This window comes from Drosophila yakuba, chromosome 2R (assembly GCF_016746365.2).
Source record: "Drosophila yakuba strain Tai18E2 chromosome 2R, Prin_Dyak_Tai18E2_2.1, whole genome shotgun sequence".
Classification (NCBI taxonomy): Eukaryota; Metazoa; Arthropoda; class Insecta; order Diptera; family Drosophilidae; genus Drosophila; species Drosophila yakuba.
In genome coordinates this window covers 19,902,789-19,921,502 of record NC_052528.2, presented here as the reverse complement: position 1 = coordinate 19,921,502, position 18,714 = coordinate 19,902,789, and the positions used below count along the sequence as shown (strand labels likewise).

Sequence of the window (18,714 nt, the reverse complement as noted above, 5' to 3'; positions counted from 1 at the left end):
ACTCACACTCAGCGCTCGAGCACTAATCAGCTGGGAGAGACCGGCACGAGCCAGCGATCAGATAGATTTCAGCGGCGTTCGACGACGTAAGCAATTCAGTAGCATTGGCGCAATGGCGAGGAATCTGGAAGATAGTTGCAACATGGCAAACGCCAAATACGTGAGCATTAATAGGGATGACCGTGAGCAGTACGCCGCCCACTTCAGCGCCTTGAAGGATGCGGTGTACTCGCATTGGAAGGGATCGGGAGTTCTGGGCAAGCTGCTCAAGGGAACAACACTGGGCGGTATGTGGTACTCGCCAATTGGCTTTCTCTTCTCCATTGCCAGCCGTTTTCGTTCGCGTAGTGTGTGAAAAAACGAGAAATTACATTACAAATTACTAAGTAATAAGAATGCGATAAGAAACTAGTACGACTATCAATCAGTGATACATCCATTTTATTCAGTTTAGTCTGCTAATAATATTGGTTCATTTATTAAATAATTTTTCGATTCCCGTTAATCTACTTAGAGGTGTATACCTTACTCCTAACTTACTCCTGTGACAGACTAAATGTTTACAATTTTTCCAATCTATAAGTACTTTTCTTTCGCTTTCCTTGTAATCTGAACAAACCTCTTAGATATGTATACATTTTATGGTACAGAACGTGACTCTCAACTTCCGGCTGCAAAAACAAATATACAGATATGTATATACTTAGCTGCGTTGAGTATTGAGTTCTAGAAGAATCCAACCAGGGATTTCAGCACTGCTTGAGTTTTATTGGCTTCTTATGGTCTAGGACAACAGTGGCTTATCAGACTTTCGCCGCTAGTTTCCAAGAAGTGTAAATGGAATTGAAATTCTTCAGTTAGGAAGTAGTTACATAGGATACGAGTATCTTATCTTTGCTGGTTGACAGAAGCATTTATTGCATTTATGCCCTGTATAGGTGGATATGGCGATAAGGTCAAGGTATCAGTGCCCGATGAGTACGACTTGGTTATCCATCTAGTCTTTCCGGAAAATGACAAAATCATTGTCAAAGCCGATGCGAGCAAGCCAGGTGAGATTGATAAAGAGATACAATTTTACTGGTTAAGCGCTACAATGCCGTTTTGCACAGGCAACGTTATACTGGACATGTCCAAGGTGATGGAGATTATCGGGAATCAGGCGCACAACAAGCCAGTGTTTGATCTCCTCCAGAAAATCGTGAACAACAAAAAGCAGCTGCTGGAGGACAAGCTGCAGAGCTTCCTGCAGGGCATCATGAACCAGACGCTCAACAAAATGTGCAATCAGATCGAGGTGCAAGGCAAGATCTCGAAGCTTACATACAAGAAGTGCGGCCCCGCCCACACGATCTTTGTGGAGGGGCCTTGCGAGTACTCCGTGGACTTCGTGCCAGCCATCAAGCTTTCAGCAGCACAAGTGATTTTGGCTCCGGAGCAAAGGAAACATTTTGGTGGAACGCTCTACTGGGATGCCGTCCCGAAGCCCATGAAGCCAGCCAAGTGCGACAACATATCCTTCAGGGCCTCCTTCTATGAGGCAGAGCGCCGTCTGCTCCACGGAAAGCAGTTCCTGAAGTCCGGAATCCGTCTGATGAAGCAGAATCGCAATGTGAAGAACAAGGCGAACCTAAAGAGCTACCACATCAAGACGGTCTTCCTGTGGCAGTTGATCGAAAAGGATGCCAGCTACTGGCAAAAACCCGTTAAAGATATACTTATCGAGGTGAATATCAAATATATTTCGAACTTTGTAATCTAATAATTTTGAAATGTTATAGATGATGAGCAAACTGGCGGACTCGTTAGCTTTGACGCCGAGGAAGGGCAGGTTGCCCTTTTTCTGGGACCCCAAACTGGACATGTTTGCCGACTTAACCGACTGCCAGCGAATCGATATGTTCAACTACTTGAGGAAGTGCGAGTATACCTTCCGCAAGGCCGACGGAAATCTGAATGACGACAACGAGAACAATGTGCAGAACTCTTTCAGTACGAACACCACATACAATTCCAAATCAAAGCAATTCGTATTAAAGATTCTTTTTCCCAAAGGTAGCGCTAGGAACAAAGGAGCTGAGAACAGGCCATCGGATGGACAGAAAAAGGAAAACACCACAAAGGAAAGCAAACCTGCTTCTGCTGAACCAACTAAGTCGATGAAAACCAAAGTGGCCGCCACTCCTCCAGCTAAAGCTTCAACTAAGACTTCGGATGCAAAAACACAACTTAATGAACAGAAGAAGCCCTTGGCGCCCGCCACCTCAAATCCCAAGTCGAAGACACCCATCACTGCCGATGCAAAGGTGTCACCTGCTCCTAGCAAAGCAAATCCCAATCCTAGCGAGCAGAAGGTGAAGTCTACTCCCGTCAAACCAAATCCAAAACCGAACGTACAGCAACAGCAGGCTAACCGATCTGCCGATCAGAACAGGATCAATCCAAATGCCAATGGTGCACAGCCCAAAGCTGATGCCAACTCAAACTCTTGCCAGATAAGTTAAAAATGTAAAACGTAGGAGGGAAGTGAGGGCGGTCTGTGTTCTGTGAGTTGAAAGAGTTTTATTAACAGCAAAATGAAAATAAGTTTGATCTTAACCGTTCGATCTTAAGCCTAGTCCTTGCCTCCGATGGCCGGGTGATGTGGTCGTCGTTGTTAAGTCGCTGGTGCATTTACAGGCCGCCTCCGGATCTGTCCACGCTGATCTTCTGCTTCAGATTGGCCGCCTCGTGCTTCTGCTCCTCCAGCTCCGCCATGCGCGCAAATCGGGAGTAGGCCACGTCGCCGGTCTTGATGGCCGACATCATCTGGAATTTGAAATGAATGTTAGTGTTGTTCGTGTACTTTCTCTGTAAAACGTTAATACTTGAAAACACAAATATATAAAATATATATATACTCGTATTGAATGAAGTGAATTTTTCGTAAGCAAAATTTCTTGTCCTGGGAATGCCCCCTAGTTGTTTCCATGACTCACCTGAAGGTATTCGTCCAGCTCCACCTGGCCGTTCATGTTTGTATCGATCTCGCGCAGGATTTCGTGCAGCTGTTCGCCGGAGACGTCGCCATCGCCGAAGCTCTTGAGGGCGCGGCGGATATCGTTGATGGAGACGTAGCCCTTCTTGTCCTTGTCGATCAGCTGGAAGCGCTTGATGTACGTCTGGATCTCCTCCTTGGACAGCTTGATGGGTATGCGCTCCTTGGAGGTGCGGTTCACCGAGTGTCCCATCTCGTTGGCCAGAAACTCGGTGGCGTGCTTAATCTGGCGCTCCTTCTCGTCCTTGGACCAGCCCAGCTCCTCGCCCATGATGTCAACGATCACTGGCAGCGCCTCCTGGGCCGCCTGCACATTGAGGAAGGCCAGTCGCAGGCGACGGGCGATCATATCGACGGCGGTACAGGCGTACTCCCGCACTCCGTACCGGATCTCGGCATCGATGTACGGGAACTCGGGGTGAATGCGGTTGCCGATGATGGGCCAACGCTTGCCGGTGAGCGAGGCCATCTTGGACACGGCGAAGGCGCGGTCACCGTACGACTTGGCCAGGTGCTGGGCCACCTCGCACTCGAGTCCGAAGTCCTGCACCAGACGGATGTACATGGTCGGGGTCCAGCCCTGTCCGCCCTCGATCTTCAGATAAGCGGTCACCGCCTCGGCGCGCTCTGGCTTTAAGTTGCAGGCTGCAATTAGAACATTCGTGGATTACATAATTGCAAGAGTAGGAAAGGTAATAAAGTAACCGTATATTGAATCATTAACAGTTATGGAGAATCACCAAATCTTATCTTTGTTACTTATCAGTATCATAAATGAATAAGAAGACATCGTAAAAAGTTTCCACCACACCAGTCATCCATTATAAAATCAGTTAGACCAAGTGAACTGGAGGACTTACCCTTGATTGCCGCATCGATGGTGTGCTCGGCCATGGCCCTGTAGGTGGTCCACTTGCCGCCAGCGATGGTGATGAGATTGGAGGGGCTAACGTGGACGATGTGGTTGCGGGCCAGGGACTGGGTGTCGTCCTTGTTGGGATCGGAGACAAGTGGGCGGATGCCGCTCCAGGCGGAGAGCACATCGCCGCGGCGCACCTCCACGTCCGCATTCAGATAGTTCTTGATCTCGTTGAGGATGAACTGGATCTCGTCCTCGGTGGGCGTGGGGTTGTGGGTGATTTCGCAGGGCAGGTCGGTGGTGCCGGCGATCGTCTGCCTCTGCCAGGGCAGGAAGAAGATGACGCGGCCATCGGAGGTGGAGGGATCCAGCAGACCCATCTGATCGGGACTGTAGTAGCCAGGCAGTACGATATGAACACCGGAACTGGGGCAGCAGATGCTCTTCACCGTGGGGTTGTCCATCTTGCGAATGGAGTCCGTGAATGGACCGGCGGCATTAACAATGCACTTTGCCTTCACGGTGAACTCCTTGCCGGAGATATGATCCTTGACCTTGGCTCCGCACAGCACCTGTTTGCCAGTGCCGTCGTCCTTTTTGAGCAGCTCCTTCACCTCCACGTGATTGCACACCGTGGCGCCGTGGCGAGCGGCAGTCAACGCCACCGCCAGACACATCCTGGCATCGTCCTGCTGGCCATCATAGTAGACAATGGCGCCGCACAGCTTGTCCTTCTTGAGCATGGGGAACAGTTCGAGGGCATCCTTCTTGGAGAGGTAGTACGAGCTCTTCACGTTGCGATCGCCGGCCACCAGATCGTAGGCCTTGATGCCCACCCAGTAGTAGGGCACCTGCCACCATCTGCAGAATCGGGATTATCTAGTTAGCTATGTCGCGGATATGGAGCAGAGGTAGTGTTGCAAATTACGTGTAAACTGGCAGCATGATGGGCAGTGGGTGGGTCAAGTGGGGCGCCGATTCCAGCATGGTGGCGCGCTCAGCCAGCGCCTCCTTCACCATGCGGTACTGCTCTAGATCTAGCTGCGATGGCAGTGGATGGTTAGCACTCTACTGTGGGAGAGGTTCTAGCCGAAGGTCTAGACTTCGATAACTTACGCCCAAAATGGCCTTCTGCAGGTATCGCACGCCGCCATGGATGAGCTTCGTGGAGCGCGAGGAGGTGCCGCTGGCAAAGTCATCCAGCTCCACCAGGGCGGTCTTAAGACCTTAGATTGGGGAAAAGAAGAAGGCGTTTCTTAAAGGCAGTTCCAGTCGTACAGAATCATTGCCCACTTACCCCTCGTGACCGAGTCCAGAGCACATCCAGCTCCCGTGGCTCCGCCGCCGATGATCAGCACATCGAACTCCTCGCCACTCATCAGGGATTTGATCTGATCTCCACGCGGGGGCAGCGTGCGCTTCCTTTTCGGCGGCACGGTGGCATTGTTAACCTGGTCGGGGTATTAGGGTCTTAAATAGAGTGATTTAGGTTTATGGATTTTAAGGACTACGCACCACATGGGGGGTGTTCCAGCGGTCCAGGGTGTACGAGGCCAGGACGGAACCCACACAGGCGCTGGCGGCTGTTACGCCGAACTTGAACATTCGCGAGGTCATCCCGGGGATCTCTCACGAAACTATGTTGAAACGATCGAGTATTATATTGTGCTGCAAAGGTCAAAAAGCAATAGCAATCAATTTCACTTGTTTTTAGTGTGCCTCAGCACATAAGTATGCAATAAAAACGAACACGGACGATGTTCACATAATTCCTGACTTTGTAAGATCTTTACTATGCGTCACAATCCCATTCCTTACGTTTCTAAGATACAATTTGGTTTAAGATACTTGTCCAATTTCTGATATTATACATATGTATGTCTTGTGGCGTTCTCACTTATTTAATATCAGCTTTTTCAGATTGAAAGTGTTGCTAAATATTATATAGGATCTATAAACTAATAAAAAACACTTATTATGCACACTTTTTTCTATTAGTAAACCACTTGTTTAAAATTAACTTTAATGGTATATCAAGGCATTAAAAATTTCGCTCTATAAGAAGGATACCAATGAAAACACTGTTCACTATTCACTGTTCCCACTTTTGATATTGCCGTGACACAACTGGCTGCGAATCTGCAGCTCGGAACTTGTTTTACAAATGTTTCTCCGTTTTTAGGAATTTGATGATATCACAAACACCATAAAATCTGGCATTAAACAGCAAATTGAATTCCGAATTAATTTTGCATTTTTTTTGCTCTCTCTCGCATTTGTGCTCTCAGTTATATTTCCATTGGCTCTCTGGCGCGCTTTTGGCTTTTACAGCTGATGGGAGCTTTTGTGTAAAGCTTTTGGCCAACTATCCGTTCTCTTCCCATTGGAAGGTTCCATTCCATTCCCGTTCATCGGATTCCGAATGTGTGTTAAATCAATACTGCTGGCGCCCAGATAAAGATACAGATACGAAAGTTGGGATCCGGAATACTGGACACAAACCAGAACGTAATCCGCACAGCTGCATGCTGGACGCACTCTTTCGGTGGCTCCAAATCGCTCCAATGCAAACCGATTCGAGTAGAATAGAATCGAATCGTGACCATGTTTACCTTTTGGCTTCCAGGCCGCGAGCGCCTCAGCAACAGACTGAATCCGAGTGCGAAACACAAAAATGCCGAAATCGAAATCGAAATCGCCCGATTGTCGAGTATGACCGAGAACGAGAATGAGAATGAGTATGCCAATGGCAATGCGAACGGAACGATTTTAGCGGCCGTAATGGCATGTGAAAATGATTACATCAGAGTTTGAGTCACTTTTCCGCGACACTCGCCGTCGATTTTCGCCGCTTTCCGCTTTCCGCATCCGCACTCGGCCAAGGCAAATCGGTTATTGAGCTCACCTAGTTGTGGCTCTGGATGCTATCTGATCCGATTCCGAATTCGAATCCGAATACGATTCCGGGCCTGGAACTGTTGAGCTGAGAACTGGAAGCGAGACTCCTCCGCTTGCTCCGTCCGTTTGGTTCGCCAGTCGCCGTTGCTCTGCGAATATATTGCACTGCACTGCATTCAGCTTTTTTTCCGCTCGAGAAAACTTTTGCTGCACTTCGTCGTGGTGCTCGTGCTCGGCGCCATCAGCTGTTGGGCCACGCCCTCCTCCCCAGCCATCCGCCCCGTTTTGGCCCGGCTAATTGGCCAATTGGCAGATCTCAAGATACCAGACTCTCGTGCTGCAGCAGCTACTTATTCTCGCTTTTGCATGAGATGTGCAGGAGATGCTCAACAGTGTTCCTAGTGCAATGTTGTATCACGACAATATCCTGCGTTTTTCACTTTTATAAGAAGTATCCGATGGATCCATTGAATGGTGCACATTTTGTGACCTTTCTCTTACTCTTTGTGGAAACAGTTGTTTTTGAGGTGTAACCATCTATAATTCAACAGTCTTTCGCGGCTTAAATAGAGAGATAAATATCCTTAAATTTTCACAAGCATCCTTCAGCACTTCACCATAAATAAATGTAGTTAGCACAGTCGGAAATTTTCCATTCCCTGTTTACATCTGTTTATTTTGTGTCACGAACTGTTTCACATAAAATTAAACAAACTACCCGACGGATATATCTACATACGTATGAACCGATCACTAAACGAGTATCTTCTCGTGTTTCTGCTGAAACTACTACCTCGTTTTTGGCACCTGCGAGATGCGCCCACGTTGTGTGTCGGAGCGAATTTGTTCTGTAACTGGCGGCGGACGGGCAGCGTATCTGATATTTTTATTGTTTCGCGCTCTTCGCTCGCCAGATTCAGATTATTCAATTATGCGGCGAGTGCTGTTGCTGCTGATAGAAGTCTGCGCGGGCCAGCAAGGCTGCTCTTCCGTGAATTTCCACGGCACGCCATCGAAATCGATTCGGGAACTAAACGCCTGATAAGAGCGCCCATTTCACAAGTGCCTCACGCGTTTCGAGGGCAACCGGCTTATGAATGAATCACACATGGATACGAACGGTCCACGGGGCGTATGAATACGTATAGTATCTTTTCTTGTGGGGGGGGGGGGTTGTACATTAGGCATTAGGCTGTGCTCTCGATCGGCTGACTGGCTGACTGGGCTGACTGGCCTGACTGGGCTGATTCCGCAGACAGTGAGCAGACGGAGCAGAAGACTCAAGTACGGACGAACTGCGTCATCGTACACGAGATGGCCTGGGTTAGGTAGGTCAGTTTCACTTGCGCAATTAAGCAAGAACTTTCCATCGCTATTTATACTCGTACATGGGCGGCAAAGACACGTCGATTTGTCGTATCGGGATCCTACAAGCAGCCCGTACAGACCCGTGCTAAGTACAGACCTACAAACGACCTTGGCATTCCCAAATTAAAACGTCTGGCTAATTGTGCCGAAAGCGCACTTATCACGCCGCCTGTAACTGATACAAAGTATCCAACGTCTTGTCCGCCGGAGCACAGAGCACCTAACACGCACCATCGGCGTGCAGAGCGCTCCGCCCACGCTGGAATATAATAGTATTGTATTTGCACAAATGCCAGCGAAAGACGAATACCTATATACTCGTATATGCCACATAGTATACAAAGTGTATGGGTTTTAAAGATCGTCGGCGTCGCCAGTCGACAACGTATCTCTATCTGCCGATGTCGGCGACGACGCGTTGTTTGCTAGCACGTGAACATTATCAATGGACGCGTAGACGGAAGGCGGGGTAATTTGACTTTGCCGCGACCAGAACAACAAATCAGCAAAAACAACCAGATAGGAATAGGGTTGGACCGGCACCAGTGGAGGTTCCTACGTGGAGCTTGCCCTCCACTGAAGGTGCCACTGCCTGACCCCCAAAATATCCAGCATAATCACAGGCACCAATGAAGCGAAACTCAACGACTTTGTGATGCCCTATGCCAACTGGAAAACTGATTACCTAAAACGTATTTTACCAATAATACTTATGTATATTCCTTCCATTGCACAAGCAGAGCCACTTTATCACTGGGAATATGCGTTTCATTTGCATCATGATTACCGAAGCAAAGTTTTATCAATGACTCGTACACTAATTGAACTCGCTGAACACAACTCACTAATTTATCACAACTCATCCTAATTATTTATCTGCCTGATGGGAAAAGTGGCTGTCTAGTCATTATTGACGTATTGACATATTAACACAAACATGGAGTAGATTAGATTAGCTTCATTTTTATGGTATTCGATTACGTTGTGAGATACATGTCTGCACGTTGGACTTTTGAGTAACTCAACTCCCAGACTTTTATAGACTAATTTCAATTGAATGCAAGTTCCAATTATCGCGCGGTTTTCTTATCAAACTTCAGTCATCGCATTCGAACGATCAAATTCGAATTATGATCGCTGCACCCAAAAAGAAATAAGTTCTCCCTTCGCTCACAGAGGGAAACGAACCATTATCTTGTTACCTAAAACGCCATCAATATATAATTTATATAATAATAAAATATTGAATTTATTGTAAAAATACGAAGCAAGTTCTTGCAGCCGAAACATAATACACCAACGGGCATAATATATATCTTAAACATAATGCAGTTTAAACTTAACTATCTAGAACCAACTAGTTACAATTGTACCTCCATACTTAATCGATGGCAATGGCCAAGTGCGTAATATTTCATTTGTAATTTCAAGTCAGGTCCAATTCACAAGTTCGACGAGGAGTCGGCCGCGGTCTCGGCCACGTTGTCAGGGCTTCCAGTGGCGGATACAACGCCCTTGGATATGTGGGTGGAGGTGGAGGTGCTGCTGCTGTTCCGCTCACGACGCGTACGCATCAGAAGGTCAATGAGATCGAGGAGCAGGTCGTCACCGGGGCTGCACTGCACCATCAGCTGTTGCACGAAGGCCAGTCGCTCAGCATCGGAGCGCGGGCCGCTTTTGAGAATTTCGGGTACCTGGGCCAGCAGCCCGTTGCGGCAACTGTTGCTGATCTTCGACTTGGCGCATACGTACTCCAGCACAGAGTTCGGGTTCAGGCGGTCGCACACCACCGATGACAGATTCTCCCGCACAGCGTGATCGAGGAAGTCCTTGGAGTGGTTCTCCGACAGAGTCTCCAGCACGTTTGTCTTGAGTTTATCGTTTGCTCCCATTTGGGCGGACAGAAACTTGGACAATGTGCCGGCGCTCTTCAGCGGATTCTTGTCAAAGTAGCGCTGCAAAACCGACTCCAGCGGCAATTGCTCCACCACCAGGTCAAGTGCGGCCTCTGGATCAATGATGGCTAGATCCTGACCAGCTGGCTCTGGTTCAGACTCCACTTCCATCGCCTTAACGGGTTCTTCACTCATGCTGATGTTGTGCGCATTTCCTGTGTCGTTCCACTTTAAGCTGGTGAAGGCATCCTCCTCGGGAGCTTCGCCAGTGGACTTGTCCAGGCTCTTGTCCGTCGTCGCTGTTCTGGCCGTCTGCTCGCTGGCGAAACGCTCTATCTCGATTATGCTGTCCAACCGACCGCGTCTTCTCAGCGCCTGGCGCATCTCGGTGGTTTGGGCCACCTTGTCCATGAGCAGGCAGCGCTTGGTTTTCAAGCTACTGCGCGTCTCTTCAGCATCCCGTAGATACTCCTTGGTGACGGACACCGGTGGGTCGTGGAAGCTAACCCGCTTTCGCTTTAGGGCCGGCGAGTCGAGAGTAACATCATCGAGACTTTCGCATCGCAGCTTGCGCTTCAGGATGCTTACCGAGGGACTGGCTGATGGCGATGGCAGTCGTTTGGAAAACACCAGCAGATCCTTTGAGGGAGGTGCTTGAATCGGCGTGGATGTCTGATCCGTGCCCGTCAGCTCGTTGAGTTCGCTGGTGGGCGTGGACACCTGCTCGGCGCGATCCTGGACACGGGCCGGCGTCACTTGGTGCACCAGGCGGGATGTAGACATGCACGCATACGGCGAGCCGGATGCAGCGTCCAGCTTCTTGTTGCGGATCATGTTGATCAGCTGAGCACCGCGTCCAGTCAGATGTCCCGTGGGCTTGGGCCGCAGAGTTGGACTCGAGGAGTTGTTCGTCTGCTTGCGATCAGGTGGCGAACCCTGCGAAACATTGTTATCAAGTGGATATCAGTTTACACATTCTAATGCGATCGAATTTTCTTACCAAGTTGCATATTCGCGTGCCGGACTTCTTAGGCGACGTCTCCCCGGCAGCCACAGCAGCCGCTGAGAGGGCAGGATCGCCGCTGCCTCCCGGCAGTTGGGTAGAGGGTACAGCTTCCAAGGGCACATCAGGCGGAGTCAGTTGAGTTGTTGTTTCAGGAACAGGGTCGGGTTTCTTAACCGGTTCTGGCTGAGCTTCTGGCTCAGCTGCGACTTCCGGGAAGAGATCCTCGCTCTGCGCAATTACCACAACGGGGGTGGGTTTTGCAACCTTTGTCTGCTTACCGGCAGCTGCAAGAATTCAAGTGTTGGGATTAACATCCTAAGCCCACCTGTCACTTGTTGTGCTTACCTGCTGTAGATTGTACGACCGGAGTCGGTGGCAATTTCTTTGGCGATCTGAGCTGGCGTTCAGGTGCCGCCTGTTCCGTGTCTTTTTGAGCCGCCCGTGTTCGCGTCTGACGCTTTGGCGGCTCCTCGGCAAGAGTTGCGGCCCTGGCAGCGGCCTCCTCATCTTTTTGAGCCTGGGACTTACGTCCAGGTTTCTTTCGGATGGGTGTAATTACCTCAACTCTCACTGGTTCCTTCTCAGATTCCTCGCTTGGCGTTATGTCGATCACCTCATCGTTGTCATCCTTTCCAGTTAAGGCCAGTTCACCCTGTTTGCTCTTTGCGATAACTACCTTTTTGGGAGTCCAGGGCTTTATGGATGCGGAGTCCTGAGACTGCGACATATCATTGTACAGCGCTGGAATGTCCGACTTCTCAGCAAAGCGCTCCTTTTGACGATCCGTCAGCTTTTCTGGGTTCAGGCTCCACACTGATGGGATGATCACGAAGAGATCATCTCCCTTAAAGAGTTCCTTGAGTTGATTTGCCATAGTCTTCATGGGCAGCTTGCGAAACTTTTCTTGAATACCCCGCTTCCACTCCTCCAAGAAGCCTCCTTCGCACTTCAACTTATTCCAGCACTGGATGCCAGAGGACAAAGTTGGTTTCAATGAATCGAACACTACCATGAGTTCGTTTTGGCGCAACTCCACCACCAGGTTGCGGAGGGTGTTTAAACAAGCTTCGAGCGTCTTCTGGGAGGAGGGCTGCTCGAAGATGGTTTGTAATAGGCCAAAGACGTCCTTATACAATGGTGCATCTTTACAGAGTCCAAGCTTGATTACGGAGCTCACATAAGCATCGAAGAGCTCAGCAAAGTGCGGTTCGTCTTTGCTCTTAAGGAGGTCTGTAAGTGTGGCTTTCAGGTCCGTCAAGAACTTCTTCCTGCCCGGTGCGTTTTGTCCTGCGTTTACCAGTTGGCGCCACTGATCGCAAAATGAGACATCAAAGGAGTTGCTGGCACGTCGTCCCGCAAAGGCAGCCAGTGTCTGAAGTGGCCATAAAAGCCAAGTGTCCAAAAGGGAAGCGTTGTGTGCCACGCGGTATTCCAGCGCATTGTTTCGCAGATAGTTGGACAACGCCTGCGACACCTGTCGCCACACCTGTAGCTTGACTGCGAATCCCTCAAAGTCCTCTTCGTCGTTGTTCTGCATCAGAAACTCGGCGAAAGAGCCCAGCATACGGAACTCGTTCTGATTGCTCGCCTCAATACGGTCGACTGCGAAAATGCAAGCGATACTTCGCTGCAGAATGGCTGCTGGAACTTCTGTCTTGGATTTCAGGACCAGTTTCAAGTAGGCCTCCAGAACATCAAGCTGGTCGCTTCCAGCCACACGCTCCATTACCAAACTATCAGCGGCTATGGTATTGAACAGAGCGCGTACAACTCGGCCTCCGGAGTTAGTTTCCGTCTGCAGGATTTTCTCGATTTCACTGCAGCACGCCACATTGAAGGGAGCAACTGCCAACCGAAACATGGCGAGGCACAGATTGCGGACGAGCAGCTGCAACAGGAGCTGTTCTGCTTCTGTGGCATCGTTCTCGCTAAGTAACTTCAATCCAGAAACGGCGGCGCTCAACAATGGCTTCCAGTGCTGCTGCAGTACCTCTCCGCTCATCAGAGGCGAGGGCTGCACCAAGGTCTCCAAGCGTAGCTCTCTGAACAGACGCTGCAACGGTTCACTGGGCTCCACGCCCCACAGGGACACAAGACAGGGCAGGGCCAACTCCCGAGCCGTCTGGTAGTTGTGGGCCAGACCGGTGGGCAGATTTCTTGGACCTCCGCCCAACATAAAAGCCAGAAAGTGTTCGACGGCGCTGTCGAAAGACTTCGGTATCTCCTGGTCCAGGCAGGTGAGCAGATACCACCACACTCGCAACTTGATGCCACTCACGTGGGAGGATCGCGATTGTGATGTGCGCAGGGGGATTAGCAGCAAACGAAGCCTCTTCACGGATGTCAGTTCATCGTAGGCGGCAAAGATCTTGATGAGCACGCGCCAGCAAAGAAATGCCTCCGAACGAACACCATTATCCGGATTGCGGAAGCCCAACTCAACCAGAGCCAAGAATTTGTTGATATATACACAGCCCCGGAGCAGATCCTCGTCCATGATCTGCACCAGCAGCGTCCATATCTTGTGCCAGTTGGAGTTCTTAGCATCGCGCATCTCCCCAATGATAGTGGTGTATTTGTTGACGAACTCAGTGCGGATCTGGGGCCAGCACCTGGCAGAGTGGATAACAGACACGTCGAGAGCCACCAATGCCTCCGCCAGGGCTGCCACGGCACAGTCCTGGATCTTGCGGTCCGCATCGAACATAAGCGGCAGGATGTCACCCAGCCAGAACTCCACCAGTTCGTCGTCCGTGAAGGAAGTGGCTATCAGACCGGAACTCTTGCAGCTGCTCGCCAGCAGGTCGATCATCTGGTTTCGCACATGGAAATGGAGGGGGGGCTCTAGTAAGATACATACATGGCTCTGCAATTGGGTGGCCTACTTACGTTGCAATAATGCTGACGGCGGCCAGCGGCGAGCACCTCTTTCGCGGAGAGCTGCACCGTGCGGTAGGACTGCCCCGCCTCCGCGCCGAAGTCTATATCCATGGCTTGTACGCGGGATAATATGCTCTTTTATTTATATTTCGTTCTTCCGCCTGCGACCGCCACAAGTAATTTTCCCGCAGTTTAAAGACTGTTGAAGAAAAAAGCGCGCGAACTGCCGTGGCTAGAGATGGCAAAAGCAGGGCGATGTGTTATCGATAACTTATCGGCGACTGCAGGTTTAATACCAAAAAATACAAAAAAAGAGGAAGACTCAGAGTTGCCAGACTTCTGCAGCACCGGAAGTGGCACATAATTTAAATTTTAAATTCCGGCAAAATCACAAAGAGCTTGCATTACTAAAATCTTTGCTCTCTTCTGGTTTCCTCTTATTTCAACAAGTGAAAAAAAGCTATTTATTTAAAGTAAAATTCAGAATTTATCAACAGGTAAGTTATTTTTGTTTTATAAAATTATAACAGAACTAAAAAGCAAACTGGTCTTATAGCTCTCAAGTACCGCCCTCCGAAACCAGTTGCCCCCTTTAAAGGTTTCTCACTTCATAAGAACATTGAAATTATCTACCCTCAATTTGATAATGGATTTTACAACTCTGGATTTTTAAACCCAAAACTCTGCTTACTCTTTAATTACATATTCGAACGTAATTTGAGAAGCTACTTAGAATCATCCATTATCTACGCCTCTTATGTAAGCTTTTTAAACTGACGCATATGAAACACACTAACTCAATTAATTTTAAACATTTTTCTTTGTCAATTTTATTAGGAAATAATTGTTACACACAGAAATGAATATTATAATTGTCATTTCCCCCATTATTGCTCGGGACACGTTCTGTTCCTAATTAATTAGCTGAACACAATTTTGCGGCTGTGAACCGTCGAAAGCTTCGCCGGAAAAAGGGAAAATAAAAAACTGATAATTAAACTTGGTTTAGCAACAGCTATTACACATAATATATATATATATATATTTGTCAATAGGTTATACATAAAGTATGCGTGTAATTGGTGCGCATAGTTATACTTGAATAATTAATAAAAATAATACACGTATTAAATATATATAAAAGACAACTAAAATGACCAAAAGGGGCTATTACACATGTATCGTATATGCATATATAATATATATGAATATAAATAGTGAAAAATAGTCAAAAACATTTTACATATACATATAGGGTCATACATACATACAGCATACATATAAGTATATATAGATTAGTATAAATTATTATTATTATGTAGATTTCTTTAAATGCGATTCGATTTTCTTTCGATTTTTTAGGTCTAACTTAGGTCGGTAATTGTTAATTGTTAGAGATTTACATGCGACTACCCAGCTTAGATGTTGTTATCCGATTTATGTTTAGGTTTTTGTTTCCTCAATTAGTTTAGATTAATTGTAATATTAGTTACGCTTCGATTTGCACACATTTAGTTTAATTAGGACTAATTCTAGGAAAACACTTGCAACAATTTGTTGGAAATTCGTTACACGTTTGGGGGCCTTTGTTTCGATTCATTGTGGTTTATTGGTTTGTTTCTAGATCCGTTCTGGTTCTATCAAAATACTTTATCCTTTGAGCAACTTAGACTAAAGAAGGGTTTCGTTATGCACTTATTATCGTTTACTCGTTTCTTTGAGACCCCTGAACGGAGCGTTTAAAACGACCGTTGCAGGTTTGTATTTTGTAATGCGTGCGCTTCTGTGCGATTTTACTGTGTTTTTGTTTAGAACTTTAGTTTAGTTTATCATTATTTATCGTGTGTCATGCGACATTCATCTGGTTACCATCTCCCAACAACTGTTTCGTTTTCTATCTACAAAAGGAATCTGTTCTATGTCCAATTTCCGAGTTCCTCGACTGGTTCCTCTGACGGATGACGGATGGTGGGGGGATGGAGGGAATGTATATTCTGCGGGGCTCATGCTGGGCGGGTTGGGCGTTCAGTTCGAGGGGGCGTGGCACATGCAATGACTTGCTTAAAGCTTGTATACGCTGATGTGATTGAATGTCCTGCGGTTGGGAAAAGGAGAAGGGCACACGACGTGCGAAAGAAGGAACGGGGAAGAAGTGACGTGGGTCAGCTAATTTCCGGCGGAGTTGGCAGGGGCTACAGTTGCGTCTCACATAAATACATAGATATCCGGATCGATCGATCGCCGTATTATGGTTCTGTTATTATGTACATCGCCTGGGTAGCTTGCACTAGTAAATTGATATATGCGAATATATATAGAATACATGTGTAGCAAGGAAGTGTCCGCATTTGCAGGCACAATGCCGAAGGATAATATAGATATATAAATGTATATATATAAATATATATATAAGGAAGCGGAAAGGGACGAAAGCAAATCGATGCCGCTGTGTTACATTGATTATGCGATTAATATATGGCATATGGTACGAGTACGAGTACGAGTATATAATCGAGTATATGAGTGCTAGTAGTAGAAGAAGGACCTCGCATCCCGAAGGCAGCTAGCCTCCATAGACTGGATGATGATCATGACGATGCAGGAAACGGGGTTGGGGTGGGGGGATGTGGGGCATTCGACACCGAACATCGAATCCCCCTTGTTGTACTACCAGTGCATCATGCGCAGCTGATCGAGGATGCGTTGCTTGAAGAAGGTGCCCAGCATGCCGAAGACCGTCGACACGGCGGCCACGCCCATCATGACCTGCATGATGCAATGGATGCCAGACAGTTCCTCCTCCGACTGCTGCCGATGACGATGACGCGCCCTGTGGTGGCGCCGACCTCCATTCTCCTGCAGTCGCTGTAGCCGCTCCAAGTCCTCGTCAAACTGTGGCACAATGGCCAGATTGATGACCTCCGTCTTGGAGAGCAGCTGCTCGTTGGCTATAGTGTGCGCTTCGGTGGCTCCCTTGCTGGTGGCCTCGTTGTGCTCCTTGTCCCGCTCCCGCTGCTTTTCCAACTCACGCACCCGCGACCGCTCGTCCAGCATCGTGTTGTCACGGCTGAAGTCAAAGTCGTGAGTGCTGGGGATCAGCGGCGTCTGGAGCGTCCTTCCGGATGTCGGGAACTCAGCCAGGTTCACCTTGGCTAGGAACTGATGTCCGGAAGCGGGACTTCGGGACGTGGCCTCCGGCATTGGAGGCGGAGGCTGTTGCGTGGGCAAGTGGTCGCGCACTCGCGTCTCCTGGAATTGGTTCTTCTTGATCCCGAGAACCTCGGACAGCGGCCTGTTGATCATCGGCAAAAGCGAGTCGGAGGTGGGCCGAATTATAAAGGACCCTCCTGGCTGGACATTATCTGGAGGCTCCAAGATCTCGGGCTGCAGTGGCTTTTGCGTGCTGGCCACTGGTGGCGACTTTCCAGCACTCGCATCGCTTTTACTATCCTCGGCATCCTCGCTGTCGGTGTAGACAGAGTCCTCCGCCGAGGAGGAGTCTTCGGTTTTGGGCTTTGGCTCCTTGGCCGGCTGACCGGAAAACTTGTGCGTCAGGTTGCGAATGGGCTCGTACTTGGAGCTCTCCGAGTCTCCGCGGTAGAGCAGCGCCACCTTGCCATCGGGCGTCAGAACAGGTGTAATCTTGGGGTGGGGCGACGGAAAGCGATGACTGCTCTCGGGGTCCGGTGACAGGGCATCGAAGTCGGTGAGCGCCGGCTTCTTTTGCTGCTGCTGTTGGGCATCCTTGTCCGGACTTTGGTCCTTGTCCGTCTGCTGGTACACAATGCTCACCTTGCCCAGCGGCGTTGAGATGATTTTGATGGCATCGTTGCCGTTCTTGCGGTGATACGGACCGTTCTTGCGCTGTTGCTGCTGGGAGCCAAAGAAGCCGCGCCCCTGGTTCTCCCCCGTGTCGGCGAACTCGTCATCGACGCCGTCATCGCCGTCCTCGCCATCCTCGTCATCGTTGGCAAAGTGGCCGCTGCTCTCGCGCAGATCTATCGCAGTGCTCGGCACGGCCACCGCAACTGCCGCTTCCGGAGCCGCCTGGGCTTCTGTGAGCAGTTTCTTGCGGATATTCTCCAGCTGAGTCTCCCGGAAACTGTTGCTCGGCCGGAATCGCGATCGGAATCCGCCAAAACCACTGCCCTCTTCGTTGAGGAAATGCTCCTCATCGGGCCTGGGTCTAACCGTTCTTGGCCGCTCCATGGCGATACGCTCGTCATCCTCGTCGTAACCCATGTCTTCCTCTTCATCTGGCACACTTACCAGACCCTTGGGATCGGGTAGCTGCTCTGGATCCTCCTCCTCATCCTCCTCATCTGCATAATCATCATCGAGACCATCATCATCGTCATCATCGATGGTGTCGTCGTAGAGATCGGACTGCATGCCGTCCGTGGGGTAATCATCACTCTCCTCCCTTACCTCCTCCGTTGTCTCCCCCGCGTCAGCACTCTCCTCCACTTCATCCTTCGTCCCCCTAACATCCGTGCTATCCCTATTGCTATGGCTAAGACTATCGTTACTATTACTACTACTATAAGTTAGATTTAAACCTGTTCCTAAACTAACATCTAAGCTGCTATTGCTCCGTTCGAGCAATTGGGTAGTCGCATCTTTCAGTCAGTAGCATTTCTTGGTGCATCCGCACTTGCGCACGATGTCCAAGTTCTTGATGTACTTGCGGTTGTTGCTGCACACCATGCGCACCTGTCGGCAAAACGGGTAGATTGATTAGTTTTGGAGTTCAGGCCATATGTTCTATGCA

The 18,714-nt window shown here is 49.0% G+C and overlaps 4 protein-coding genes across 9 annotated transcripts in view; 1 reads left to right on the top strand and 3 right to left on the bottom strand.

Moving 5' to 3' along the window:
• Nucleotides 1–50: 50 nt before the first annotated feature.
• On the top strand, nucleotides 51–2,899 carry LOC6531519. Its single transcript, XM_002092282.4, has 5 exons — nucleotides 51–287; nucleotides 939–1,052; nucleotides 1,113–1,726; nucleotides 1,782–1,992; nucleotides 2,056–2,899. The coding sequence occupies exons 1-5, from the start codon at nucleotides 113–115 to the stop codon at nucleotides 2,502–2,504; spliced, it is 1,563 nt and encodes a 520-aa protein (XP_002092318.1). The 5' UTR covers nucleotides 51–112; the 3' UTR covers nucleotides 2,505–2,899.
• LOC6531518 (glycerol-3-phosphate dehydrogenase, mitochondrial) lies at nucleotides 2,543–7,671 on the bottom strand. Of its 3 annotated transcripts, none has more exons than XM_015195883.3 (8): nucleotides 7,588–7,671; nucleotides 5,412–5,564; nucleotides 5,194–5,347; nucleotides 5,013–5,122; nucleotides 4,825–4,937; nucleotides 3,898–4,757; nucleotides 2,979–3,682; nucleotides 2,543–2,808 (listed from the first exon to the last, which is right to left on the bottom strand). In XM_015195883.3, exons 2-8 carry the CDS (start codon nucleotides 5,511–5,513, stop codon nucleotides 2,674–2,676), a joined length of 2,178 nt encoding a protein of 725 aa, XP_015051369.1. In that variant the 5' UTR covers nucleotides 5,514–5,564; nucleotides 7,588–7,671; the 3' UTR covers nucleotides 2,543–2,673. The 3 variants fall into 3 exon arrangements, with proteins under 3 accessions (XP_015051369.1, XP_015051368.1, XP_002092317.1); XM_015195882.3 differs by lacking the exon at nucleotides 7,588–7,671 and adding an exon at nucleotides 6,802–6,954; XM_002092281.4 differs by lacking the exon at nucleotides 7,588–7,671 and adding an exon at nucleotides 6,509–6,774.
• Nucleotides 7,672–9,381: 1,710 nt separating this feature from the next.
• Nucleotides 9,382–14,156, bottom strand: LOC6531516 (telomere-associated protein RIF1). Its single transcript, XM_039372094.2, has 4 exons — nucleotides 13,953–14,156; nucleotides 11,409–13,875; nucleotides 11,058–11,347; nucleotides 9,382–10,993 (listed from the first exon to the last, which is right to left on the bottom strand). Exons 1-4 carry the CDS (start codon nucleotides 14,052–14,054, stop codon nucleotides 9,605–9,607), a joined length of 4,248 nt encoding a protein of 1,415 aa, XP_039228028.1. The 5' UTR covers nucleotides 14,055–14,156; the 3' UTR covers nucleotides 9,382–9,604.
• A 592-nt stretch (nucleotides 14,157–14,748) lies between these two features.
• The window catches only part of LOC6531514 (protein slit), a 53,362-nt gene continuing 49,396 nt past the window's right edge, over nucleotides 14,749–18,714 (bottom strand). For all 4 annotated transcript variants that reach the window (XM_002092277.4, XM_039373299.2, XM_039373300.2 and 1 more), the window contains one exon: nucleotides 14,749–18,656. In XM_002092277.4, coding sequence (XP_002092313.3) covers nucleotides 18,570–18,656 — 87 coding nt within the window. In that variant the 3' untranslated portion in view covers nucleotides 14,749–18,569. The remainder of the gene's footprint in view (nucleotides 18,657–18,714) is intronic.